At 38.7% G+C, this 14,149-nt stretch overlaps 1 protein-coding gene across 1 annotated transcript in view; it reads right to left on the reverse strand.

Moving 5' to 3' along the window:
• The window catches only part of myo3a (myosin IIIA), a 37,763-nt gene extending 28,281 nt beyond the window's left edge, over positions 1–9,482 (reverse strand). The window contains exons 1-2 of the mRNA XM_053630759.1: positions 9,334–9,482; positions 7,994–8,139 (exon numbers count right to left, since the gene is read on the reverse strand). Of these exons, the coding sequence (XP_053486734.1) occupies positions 7,994–8,139; positions 9,334–9,426 (239 nt within the window). The 5' untranslated portion in view covers positions 9,427–9,482. The remainder of the gene's footprint in view (positions 1–7,993; positions 8,140–9,333) is intronic.
• Positions 9,483–14,149: the final 4,667 nt, after the last annotated feature.

Raw genomic sequence — 14,149 nt, forward strand, 5'->3', positions numbered from 1 at the left:
AGTTATAGAAGTCAACTCGAGAACCTGATGTTCTTAAATCATTAGAGAAATAAATTTCTATTGCTACTTTGCTCCAAAGAGCCGGAATATTACCAATAAAAATTCATCAAGCTCTATCTATTCCTGATTAAAACAAACAAACAAACAAATAAATATATATTTTTTTTCCTTTAGCATTTAACCAGCTGTAATTCTTTGCTCTACTTTTTTAAATGTTATCTTAAATTACTTTTATATTATTCACATTATTGTACCTTTACTCTATTCTCACACACATTTTTGTTATTTGTATCTATTTTTTTTTTTCAATATTTATTTTACATTGGCCTGTTTTATTTCCTTTCACATAACAAAGCAGTTTAACCTCCGGCATTTTAAACGTATGAAGCGTGCTATCTGAATAAAAGTGCTTATTCTTATTCTTATGGGTGCAAACTACCCTCCGATATAACCTCTGTTAGTGTGCATGGTGTTTGGACGTGAGTTGGGCCTTGTGCATGGTGAACAGTGATATACGTTCCCGTCTCTGCTGCTGTGCATATGGCAAAACACAAGCAAACGCTTACGATATCAGGAGCTCCCATAAAGCCTTGTCCCTCCCATTGAGATAAGCACACACTTAACAGCGTCCCGAAGGACCCGACACCACCGCGGAACAATGCGGCTAATTAGACATCATTTACAGTCCTGTGTAAAGAGGCTTTTAGCGGTGGCATCCCAAACTGCTCCAGGCGAGAGGCTACGGCATCAGCACCCTGTCGTACGTCCCGAGACGGCGATTCATTTCACTAATGGTGTGTGTGTGGTACGGGGGAGGGCAAACATCTCGGCTTATCACACAACGCAGCCTACAAAAACAGAGACCTAACAGACGCTTTAAAAATGAGTTCTGTCCCCACAAATACTCAGACTATTAAACTGCTTTCTTATCAGCTGAAAAAAAAAAAAACACTGCATGGAGGATATCTGCATTTCAAGACAGAATTATTTTTATCGTTTGGCTCAAAGACAGAAAGGACACTTTGTGTGTGTTCTTAGTGTTTTGTTTTGACATTGAACTTTTTCCTTTTTCAGTCACGGCAATGACTACGTCTACATGCACATCGATATTCCGATATTAATGCGAATTTGGTAATATTCAAAACAGTACTGGGTCATGTAAATGTCGCAATGTGATATTCTGATTCCCCCAAATTCCGATTCCCACCCCTGGAATATACATCCATCCATCCATCCAGCTTCTATAGCACTTATCCTTCCTTCAGGGTCACGGGGAAACCTGGAGATTATCCCAGGGAGCATGGGGCACAAGGCGGGGTACACCCTGGACGGGGTGCCAATCCATCTCAGGGCACAATCACATACACACTCACACACCCATTCATACACTACGGACACTTTAGACACGCCAATCAGCCTACCATGCATGTCTTTGGACTGGGGAGAGGAAACCGGAGTACCCGGAGGAAACCCCCCTGGAATATGCCCGTTTTAATTGGAAATGTGTTACACCTTATTCAGAAAATCCACTGAAAGGAGATATATGTGCATGCTCAGTCAACAAGGAATTGTGGGTGCTAGCTGTAGGCTAGGTACTTAGGAATGGAAACTTACAACGACCGTGTATACAGGAATATCCCGATGCCTGTACGCATATAAACATCGTATTCGGAATACGGCTGCGTCCCGAATATAGGCCTTAAACAGAATTTGATGTGCACGTAAACGTAGTCATTGACACTGAGGAAAAGCTACGATGCATGTTTAATGACGAGTCATGGCCCGAATAGCAATAACGTTCAACAACGACAAACAGAATATAAAGGCTTCAGCTGAACTCGAGTATAAAGTTAAGAACCCTTAACTAGGTAAAGAACCTGTGTGAGAAAGGAAGAGTGTGCAGTAGCTCCCTGAAAGCTCTACGTAGAACCATTTAACCGTTTTGTAGTATATGAAATTTGTTTTCCAAACAAATTTTCATGAACAACAACAACAACAACAACAACAAAAAATTCTTGTGTAAAAGCTCATATCAACCACTTACGAATAAATCAGTTCATATCCAGTTTGATAAACGAGACCCGATATCTTCACTTCTTTCAGAAGAGAAAACACTTTAGAGTGTTTACTAACATTTCTAGATTTTGTGTACAGTTTGTATAACGTTCCAGTGTGTGATAATGGGTAGAATGAGAAAAAAAACAAAACAACGACGGCGACAAAAGATATGGTGTGACGTTAGCTTTGTAAGCGCCACAATGCTACCAGAGGGGTATCAGTTCTCACCCTTTCACAAACACCTTTCCCTTTGTAACATGAACTAATCCTATTCCCCATGAGGAAACAAACAAATACACTACACCACTCCCTCAACCTACATTTGTATATACTGACGCAATCATGTTCCTAAGGGTTCTTTGTAGAGAGCTAAAACAGAGAATTTTTCAAGAACAAAGAATATTTCAGGAAAAAAAAAAATCTCTTTAGGAAGCTAAGATCTCCAAATTCCACAAGAAACCATTAAGGAAACTTTAAAAAAAAAAAAAAAAAAATTAGAGTATATAGTAAATAGGAGAACCTCTTTAGCTACTCCTTTAGGAATCTAAGAGCGTTGCTTAGAGTATTTCGTAACCATTGAAGGTTCTAGGGATAGTTTCAAGTTGAAAAGATTTCAGAACCCCTTTCGGAAGCCCTTTAGCTGCTCCTTCAGGACGCCCTTTAGAAACTCTGTGAGCTACCCCTTTAAGAACTCTTCTTAGAATATACAGTAGCTGTTAAAGATACTAGAAAGAGTTTAAAGGAGAACTTCTTTAGGAAGGTAAGAACCCCGAAATGACCTAAGGAACCATCGAGGAAGTTTTTTAAATTTTTATTTTATTTTATGTAGAATATACTGTATAGTAACCGTGGAAGGTTCTAGAAGTTTCAAGTCCAACCCCTTTAGGAAGAAGAAACCTAAATTACACAAGTTACCATTGAGGAAACATTTTTTCCTAGTGCATATAATAACTGTTGAAGTTTCTAGATAGAATTTCAAGTAGAACCCTCTTGGAAGCTAAGAACCATATTAATAACTCTTTGAAGGTTATTAATTAACCATCAAAGGTTCTAGGGATAGTTTCACGTAGAACCAATTTAGGAAACCCTAGAGCTGCTCTTTTAGGAAGCATTCTTGGCATATATAGTAACCGTTGAAGCCTTTAGAGTTTCATGTAGAACCCAGTTAGGAAGCTAAGAACTCTAAAATACCACTGGGGAAACTTTATTTGATTTGAGTATATAGTAACGATTTGACATAATATTTATTAAAAATGTTTTAAAAAATTGCTACTTGGTTTCATGGTACATCATATTACATTTGACAGCTAAGAAAAAAAGCTGGTGGCCTAGAAACTTTTAAACCTCATATAAACGCCCCGTCGCATATGATTTTACTCAATCTGGCAATCGTTGAGGTGTAAACAACATGGGGCAGTGGTGGCTTGGCAGTTAAGGCTCTGGGTTACTGATTGGAAGGTTGGGGGTTCAAGCCCCAGCACTGCCAAGCTGCCTCTGTTGGGCCCTTGAGCAAGACCCTTAACCCTCTGTGCTCCAGGGGGCGCTGTATCATGTCTGACCCTGTGCTCTGACCCCAACTTCCTGACATGCTGGGGTATGCCAAAAAAAAGAATGTCACTGTGCTGTAATGAATATGTGATCAATAAAGACTCATTATTATCATTATCCGGTGGACTGATTTAAGCAGCTGATTTAAGTAACCCGACACTGAATATGAGTAACTTCCTCCTGTATACATATTAGTGGAACTTTTCATCTCAAGTCACTGACTCTGAATACAGCACTTAGTAAATAAGAGTCCTGGAATGACCACAGAAGACTGGTATGAAATTACTAATGCTAATAGATATTTATAAGACAGATGAATTGATGTCCTGGGAATCCTGGTTGTGGTACTGGCCTTTTGGTATTGGATTTGGTATCAGATTTTTAGACATACATAAACACCCATAGTTGTGAAATCTGACCCAGTAACAACTCTCTTTAAGGGCTGTTTATTTGTGCCTTTGCCTCAGGCTCGTTCATCTCCTCCCGCCTGTCTGAATCCGTTTTTGCTCTGGCTGTGTCTCATTCCCATCGAGTGCCAGAAGGCAGAGTGCAGGCATCTCCTGCCCAAATCATTCAGCTCAATCTGGGCTAGTCCACAGGGCTGGATCTCTTTTCTGCTCTCTCTTTTTTGGATGATAACTCTCTCTAACAGCGAGAGAGCGAGAGCGAGAGCGAGAGAGATTTCAGCACCAAAGAAAACCCTATTACACTGCTGATGATGTTTTACTCCCACTTTACATTACAGCCCTATTCAGATTGGATTAGTGAAGGCGGGTAATGGAATAATTCACGGACTCCTGTCCAAACCCGCCATTTCAGTAATTTATTACAGACCAGTAGAAATAACCCCAGGTAATACAGTATATATATATATACATACATATATATCCTATCTGAACTGACATCCTGTAGAAAAAGAAGCTTCAAGTGGAAGTAATCACTCTTTTCTTTAGTCTCTCACCAAAACCAAAAAAAGTCAAGTTGAAAACCCAGAAAAATAAAATACAGGCCATGTTTTAACTGAGGACGTTCAGACCTGTCAGAAGCCAGAGGCTTTAGGTAAGTTATTGTGTTCCTAGGACACATGCAGCCTACATACAGTACATATTATGGTCATGTGACCAACTAATGATTAAGCACAACCTATGCGGCCACGCCCCCTATAACAAGTGCTTTTAGTAAGCATTCAAACAATCATTTCGCATGAAAATGAAATGTGTATAGGACGCACTGAATTTTTGGTGTGACCCTCATGAAGACACGCCCATCTCTGTGATTTATACAGAGACATTCCTGTATGAAACAATGATAATTACTACAGGCGTCCACCGATAACGTTGCATAGCAGACGTATGTCTGAAAATCTGTACCTGTATCGGTATCATGCTCTAAATATCTGTGGGTATATTCAGAATTAAAACCAAAATGGGCGTGGCCTAAAACCAGAAAGGAAAGGAATCGTTTATAATTTAATTTATTATATGAAATAAAATAATAAGACATATTCTTCGTCTTCTTCTTCTTCTTCTTCTTCTTATTATTATTATTATCATTGCTAACTTTTTACCATTTAAATATGAACCCTACCACAATGCCCTTGTAAATACTGGGGAACTGACCTTGACAAGTCTCAACTATGTGTTCAGGACTGTAGTTACATCTAATCTGTTATTATTTTTGTTTGTACACTACCTCCCTGTGATATTTTCTAAAGAATTTAGCTACTAATTTCTCCCAACATACCCAACAAACTAGTACCTTCATTTTCATTGTAATAATCACACTCTTTGTTTGTCCTGTGCGCTTCATAGCTGACCGCTCGGCTCTTTCAAGGATTCGCAGTCCTGACGTTGCTAAGATTTTAAGATTTATCAACATCTTTCTACTCTTTCTTGCAAAAGCGTTCTAGATCCATCACATTGTGAGGGCATCTCCTGTGCACAGCTCGCTTCAGGTCAACCCATAGATTTTTAGTTGGATTCGGGTCTGGGTTCTGGCTCAAAAACATTGATCTTTTTTTTTTTTTTTTTGATTAAGCCGTTCCTTTGTTGAATTGGATGCATGCATTGGGTCGTGGTTGTGCTGAAAGGTGAAATTCCTTTTCATCTTCAGCTTACTAGCAGACACCTGAAGGTTTTGCACTAAAATCGACTGAAGCTATTTATGATTCTCTCCACCTTGATAAAATCCCCAGTTCTGCCTGTAGAAAAGCGGTCCTAAAGCGTGATGCTGCCACCACCATGCTTCGCCGTGGGCCAGCAGTCACATGAAACCAAGAAGATGTGAACAAAATCCTACAGAATCACTTTCTTTATTTGCGGTTAATCAGAAGAATTTCATGATAATTACTTCTGAACCTAACATTGCATGTGATTGGTTCATTCTGAACACAGCCATGTCCCCAGTTATAAAAGGGTGTGCAGACTTATGCGACCAGAGGATTGTAACTTTTTTATTTTTCCCTATTTTTCCCTAAAATGTTTCTGATTGGTTTTCACTTCATTTTTATTAAACGTTGTAGTTTCACATCGAGGGTTGGCGAAAAGTTCCGACATCTTGGTTTCTTTACGTCACAAAAACCTGCCATTATAACAGGGGTGTGTCAACTTTTTATATCCATTGTACATGTCTAGTGTATGCCTAAATACACACGTATTAGAGATTCAAGCGCCTGGCTTGCTCATTAAGGATACATTCATACATTTAAAATCTATATCCTGAATTTATATGTTTCTGTAAAGCTGCTCTGGGGCAAGGTCCATTGTTAAAAGTGCTGTAGATATAAAAACGGAATTGAATCGAATATAAAGTGGGGCAGATTTATTTAGCACCGTAATGATGTCACCACGCTGACCATTACACGAACATCTCTGACGTTACAGTAGGCAACGGGACGCTGTCTTTTTTACAGACACGTCAATTCGTCATTACGGGGACGTGCACTCGTTCAGCCATGAGCGAGGGTTTGTAGTAAAGTCAAAGCTCTGATTCGTTATTGACTCCTGAACAGTCAGAACAGGAAAGCGTATGTGTGTCATCCAGCAAAGAGAACTAATAATATATACAGCGGCAGTCGGAAAGATTTCTACCCTGCGCTGTGATGACCACCCCCTGTGTGCCTTCAGGCAAAATGCGACAGAAAGGGTTATACGTGGCTGTGCAGCAGTTCTTTGTGTGAGCGTGATTGAATGTGTGTGTGTTGTCAGGGCAGGTCAGGGAACACAATCAAGATGACACAGGATGATAACGGGGTTGTAAGAGTGAAGGCAGAGGACAGTAAACAATCAGGTTTCACCTTCAGCCGCATTAACCACCGACGTAAGAAACCACAGAACAGCTTTATAGTGCTTCAGATGGATGACTTAAGTAGAAAAATGACCTCTGTATTCGTTCCTCGTGTTCGTATTCAGGTCAGGTCATGCCCGTACTGTACTCAAGTCACATTTCTATGCAGTTCAGCATTTTTTCTTAAATAAATACATCTAAAAATGGGACTGGACCACGATAGTGGCTGGACCACAAATACGCCCCTTTAATCCAGGGACTCAAGAAGCAGTCTGTTTCCAATTTCACACGCACTCACTCCACACTACATTAGAGAGTATTTGAACACTATGTCTTCGCGACGTATACGCTCAGTGGTCTAGTTCTCTGTCGATACCCAGCCTTGATATTGTGTTTGTTTTCCTGGGTTCGACTTCGCTCTCGTTCACGACGTCGTCTCTCTGCCTAACATTGTTTTGACTGTGTGCCTGATCGCCTGACCTCTGCCTGTTTGTGGATTTTTTTGTCTCACCCTTTGCACTTGTTGTTTTTTGGCAAATCATAAAGCTCAGCGTAACATATCGTCGCCGAGACACGCCTACGTCTACATTGAGACGCGCCCACATTTTACTCAAACCCCACCCTCCACATAACTTTCATTGATGAGCACAATTTCATAATGCACTCCTCATTATGGACTACAGCAGGGAAGTCATGTGACAGGTCATGTGGCTGACCTCTTAGCTTGTTGTTAAACTGGGCCTCCTGGGAAATTTGTGGGAGTTTGTGTTTACAAGTGGAGCAGAGAATTTCCTAAAAGCAGCTACGAGGATCACAAAGCCATTCGTCGAAGATAGCACACCACGGTATATCACAACAGCCTCAGGATGCACATGAATCAGAGAGTCAGCTACGTTCATATAGGAAATGTAACACAAACTCCCTGGGAGCAGCTCCAATGAGCCACGAAGGCAAGAATAATAACATTCAAATAATCTCACCATGCAATCTCTATTTAAAATGGCACAAAGCTAATACTGAGAAGGTGGAGGAAATTAAGGCAGAGCTTCAGTGGCTGTAGAGGTTGTTTGAAGAACGCGTTACGTAAACAAGATTGCATCACCTTGGGATTTTGAAGAGAGCCCTCATGGGGTGGAGGTCCGCCAGGGGTGGGTCTCCATCTCCCAGCTCGACGGCGGTAATACCGAGAGACCAGACATCACAACGAGCATCATATGTCGAATCCAACTGCTGCTCACATGCTATGACCTGTAATAAGCATTTAAATAAATATATATATATACAGGCGTGGCTGGTATAAATGGGCTAGCTAGATCAAAAGACATCAACGTAACATTTATTTTTGCGGTTAAAAAATTAAAGCGGAATGTTTTGGACAATTTTTTAGTAATGATAAACAATGACAGAGATACTGTAGTATGCTAGCTAGCCAGGGTGTGGTCTGTGTGGGTCAAATGGAGCAGAAGCTGTAAAAAAAAAAAAAAAAAAAAAAAGGCAAGCTATTTTGTGAATTTAGTTTCATTTTGGAGTTTAACGAGGCCGGGCTACTGGAGCAAACCACTACCAATACTACGCTCTTATGAGCCCCAGACTCTCTCATCATATTTACAATACATTACTTTCATAAAGTGACCCAAGACGTTTATATCGTAAAAAGATATACGTTTAATATCTTAAACCATACACTATTTACACACTTAGCCTAAATTAGCACGACATAATCTGTCCTGACGTTCACACGTTATGACACCAATAAGAGTAGCACACTGTAACACTGTTATAAAACCGGACGTAGCATATGGCATCAGGAACGACAGCTTGACGGTCTCGATGGGTTATTATATGATTAGCTTGTATTACATGTCGTACAGTGTTTGGGAAACACCGCTGCTAGAATATTCTGAAAAAATATGTATATAAAGATTGACATTTGACAGCTTTAAGAGTAGAATAAGTCAATAGCGATGCAGTAAGCTGGTAGATAAAGATAATTAGTCTCCTGAGCGTAAAAATCAACACACGGTTAAGTTAGAATATGAAACTGACACAATATAGTTTACCTGATGTCACGGCACGTCGTTCAACTACACGCCCTTTCTCTCCGATTTAATCTTCAGCTTCAGGTTTGAAATACCTTCACTCGAAATAAAACGTTTTTTTTTTCCCTCACACTCAGCGCTGTGATTTCTCTCCACTCAAGCGACCATCCGATCTATTTCCCACAACGCACCGTGATTGTGGCTTGTGTATACTTGTGTCCTCGTGTGCCACAGCTCCGAATAAACTTCATGCAAAGTATGAGGGCACGGCCGCAAGGGTATTTGCAAGTCATACATTTATGCTGCCATCACTCAGGGCTTGTCTTTAAGTTTCACTCTTAGTTTGTGATTTCTTTTTAAATTGATTCATATATAGGAGGATAAAATGTTGAGAAAAAGTTACCTCGGGGGCCATCCAGAACGGCGTTCCGACGGAGGTGTTCCTCCGGAGACGGGTGTTGGTTAGCTGAGCGGATACACCTGAAAGATACATCATCGTTCAATCAATAAAGATCCAAACGACAAATTCTGAAATTTCTCGCTCTATGGAAGCACCAGAACAGGCAGACGCTTCAGCAAACAAACCATCGTGTGTAGCTGAATGTGGGTTTTAACTGTTAAGAATGATTTGTCTATGCGGTATATGCAAAATCCATAGAAAACAATATCACAGTTCTCAGGATCACTGAGCTGGCACGCTGAGCAGCGTTGTGTGGATGTTACACTTTGTGTTAGCAGGGATATGTTTTTTTTTACACATTTGGTCATTAGAAAGTCAGTCACACTGTCAAGCTATATCATTATTTAATGTACGTAGTTAGTTCCAGTTCATCATGATGCTATAGTATAGTATAGTGTAGAATTATATATATATATATATATATATATATATATATATAGGTTCAAATACTAAATAAGCATAAATGTTATAACATTAGGTATGAAACAATAAATCCAAATGAGTGGTGTGATGTAAACACTAGCTTGGTAATAAACCATTTATAACTAAGTAATACATAGTCTAATCATTAAGGATGAATGATTAACTAATGGTCAATTACTGAATAATTATCTCATGGCATTTACAATTCATTTGGTATAACATTAATCATTGATACTCATATTAGATATATAATAATAATAATTAGAGATGCACCGATACTGAATTTCTCAGTCGATACCGATAAGCGATACCGATAGTTCTGCCTTTTATGCCGTCTTTTAAATGAATAATAATTAATTCCACAATTCTGAAAGAAATGGAAATAAAAACTTTATTCTCTCCATTTGAACACGTTGTTTGACAGTAACTGGTCTCATCAACAGAACACACATTACTCTGATTAATATGAACACATGAACCCAATTCTGAAGATTAAAGTAAGATTATTAACTTATTGAATGTTATTAATTCATATTAACATTGACTGAACTGTAAAAATCCTCCTGTTAGTCTCACATTCACTCTCCACACACACAAGCATTTCTACTCCATCATTAACATCAAACTGGTCATATATAATATCCACTTTTTTATATATGAACATTAACGGGTTATGAAATATACTACTCCACAAATATTATTTTTCTGTGCAATATAAACTTTTTTGTCAACTCATCTTCATTTAAATCTTTCAGCGGTGTACTGGCCCTTTAATTCAGCGCCAGCAGAACGAAAACAAACTATTTAGACTCGACACCGAAACTCCCGCTTCACTGCTGCAGCTTCTGGTGTAAACTTTAATCAGTGCAGAGATTACAGAGATTACAAACTGCAGTTTTGTCGTCGTTCCACACAAGAGACATCGTCTTTACACACAGCACGGAATCCATGTGTTTTCCCGCCCTCTTTTGATTGACAGGATATAATCCGCCCTGATCATCGGATGTTTCTAAAATTGTGAAAAATTGCCTTTATCGGCCGATACAGATTATTGGCCAATACATCGGTGCATCTCTAATAATAATAATCAAATAGCATTTACAATTCATTTTATATAACGTATTAATATTCAGATAACAATACAACTTTTTTTTAATTAATACTTAATTAAACCATGTTTTTGCATTTAAGAATCAAATTTTATAATAAAAGTTCCCATTTAATGATTTTTAACTTCACTTTAAGCATGTTCTTTTAATTTACCTTAAAACCTACACAATTAATATATATATATATATATATATATATATATATATATATATATATATATATATATATATATATATATATATAATTTGATTTCTGAATTAATGAGTGAAAAAAGAGAACGCTTCAATTTAAAGTTTGGTAATAAACTGTTTATAAACAATTAATATGCATACTTAGCAATGAAGGGAGTCAATAATAAATAATTATTGCATAATTATATCAAATAAAATCTATTAAATATGATATAATGATACTTAGCGCGCTATAAGAAAAGTTTAGTTTTATTAAAACCTAATTAAACTTTGTTCAACTTTATTATAAGGTCCTCTACTAAATATCTATCCATCCATCCATACATCCATCCATTTTTTTTGTACTGCTTATCCTACAGGGTCGCGGAGAACCTGGAGCCTATTCCTGGGAGCATGGGGCACAAGGCAGGGGACACCGTGGATGGGGTGCCAATCTGTCGCAGGGCACAATCATACACTACGGACACTTTGGACATACCGATCAGCCTTCCATGCATGTTTTTGGACTGGGGGAGGAAACCGGCGTACCCGGAGGAAACCCCCGCAGCACGGGGAGAACATGCAAACTCCGCACACACAGGGCAGCGGTGGAAATCGAACCCCCGACCCTGTAGGTGTGAGGCGAACGTGCTAACCACTAAGCCCCCGTGCGCTCAGTAAATATCTAATGGTATTTTATTTTTAATTTATTGATGAATCACTTGTTAGACCAACGGATCTTGACCTGAGACGTTGGTCCCTACTGTCCCGCACTGGTTCAGTTTCAAGTCTCCTCAGCATATCGATAGTAAACTGAGGACCTCTTCATGAGCTGGATCAGATCAGATCAGGTGTACATGGTGCAGGACAAAAATGAAATATTTTCAAGTACATGGGATAATCAGGACTCAAACTGACAATCTCTGTCATTGTTGAAATATCTGTTGTTGTTGTTTTTTTACTTGTATTTAATAAAGTTTTTGGTATTTTTCTTACATTATTTAGTAATGTTTACTAGTTTATGTAGTATTTTTTTTTTTTTTTGTTATATCACCAAACCTTAAAGTGTTAAGGTAAATACGTACGTAAGATTTTTACATTCCTATTATACATGTGCAGTATTTCATATATAGTTGTACAGAGTATAGAGTAAACCCTAGCACTTTTCCTGATATCCAAGAGTTTGTTTTTTTGTTTGTTTTTTTTTCCAGGCTCCAGGTTCTGATGCAACTTTACTGCCTAATTGTCTGCACTCAGGAGACCTCACACACCATTTATGAGGACCTTCAGGAGAATGATGAATTGTTTAAAATGACAAATTATAACACGTTCATCCATCAAAAGCAGGAGTGACAGAACTTTTGAATAGAAAGCAAAAGGGAAAGAGGACGAGATTTTTGTATTTGCTCTCAGCCGTAAGCAGAGACTGGAGAGATGCCATCTATGATGATTACAAGAAGATTCTTTTTTTTTTTTTTCCCACTGGATGAAAAAGATTTCCGTCGGTACGTATGTGTGTCATGCTCATGATTTTTTGTCTGTAGATTTTGTCTTAATTTGTGGATCCGTTGTGTTTCAGCTCTAAAATGTGATTTCATGACACTGAAAACAAAGAGTGTGTGGGCTAACACCCTTTAACTCTATGGTGTGTGTGTGTGTGTGTGTGTGTGTGTGTCAAATAATCATCGAAAGTTGTGGTAGGCCAACGAATAATCTGAATATTAAACACACATTCATGTTGTTCTATCATTCTGAGGACCTTCCATTGACAACATAATGATAAACTAATTATCACTATGCTACACCTGACCTTCATTCTAGTCTTAACTTCAGTTACCAGAAAGAGAAAAATAAATACATTTGTTTCTTTTAGTCTTTGAAACAACCACCTGTATTTTGTGAGGACCGGGTGTTTATGAGGACATTTTACAATTTCTTATCACCGTGCCTCATTTATCAATCTTCCAGCTAAATGGAAGCACTATTTCCTGCCAGGTGTACAAAAGGTTCGCTCGTGTTCTTTGTACTGACGTGTGCATTATGAAAAGCTACTGAAAAAGACAGCTGGAGCAACGAAAGAAAAACTAAACGGTGCGAGAGCGCCTCCTAAGTGCGGCACGTGATAAATCTTCCAGTAATGCAGCTCAGCCACTGCAGCGCCTCAGTTGCACGCTCACTCTTCCTCCTTTTATCGACGATCATTAGTTTTGTCCTAATTCTTATTTGTCTGAATAGATAGATTTTGTTTTGGATCACGTTCTTCGAAGTCTGAGTTTAACAAAAATGTTCGCTGAATCGGTGTGTAACTGAAACAAATAAGAGGTGTAAACTTGCCAGCGTATCGTAATCCGTATGTAAAATCGCAATAACTCGTTGACAATTGTACGATTTAAATCCGATCGATTTGCATGAGGTTCACAATAGAGAGTCTCCTTATACTGTACGTTCATTTAAACCCAGCAGCGGAAGGTAGGATACGAACATTTTTTTCTTGACAGCGTAATATTTCCCAAACCACTGGATTTTCATGAATACCAAATTCCTTCCTGTGAATGATTTATGAATGCATTCGTATGTGTCCGGTTTGATAAATGAAGCCCATTTTTAGGAAATTTGGTCATTTTTGGTCCTCACCAAACACACACACACACACACAGTAATAGAAAAGAAGCAGGTTGTAGACCTCAGTGAATCTGACCAGGACTCAGCGAAGGCCACTGAATTTAGCGTGTCATGATAAATGTCACTGCACGATGTGTATTTGATAGATGGGAAACTTTTACATATATTTGATTTGAAACAAAAGCCCTGATTTACTTAGCTCCAGAATAACAAGTGCTAATTTGCGTGTGCGCCATGATAAATCGTGCATGCAGTGTACTGACCATGACGTAGCTTATTTACAGTCGTGTGAATGACGTCGCATGCAAAGTCGAGGGAGGAAAGAATTATTTAGATGAGAGTTCTGCATGAAAAACTGAAACCTGTCACACATTGTCGCATACGATATAAAGACAGTAAGACGTGTGGAAAAAAAAACGTTTCAAATGTGATAT

This window comes from Ictalurus furcatus, chromosome 1, assembly GCF_023375685.1.
Source record: "Ictalurus furcatus strain D&B chromosome 1, Billie_1.0, whole genome shotgun sequence".
Taxonomy (NCBI): Eukaryota; Metazoa; Chordata; class Actinopteri; order Siluriformes; family Ictaluridae; genus Ictalurus; species Ictalurus furcatus.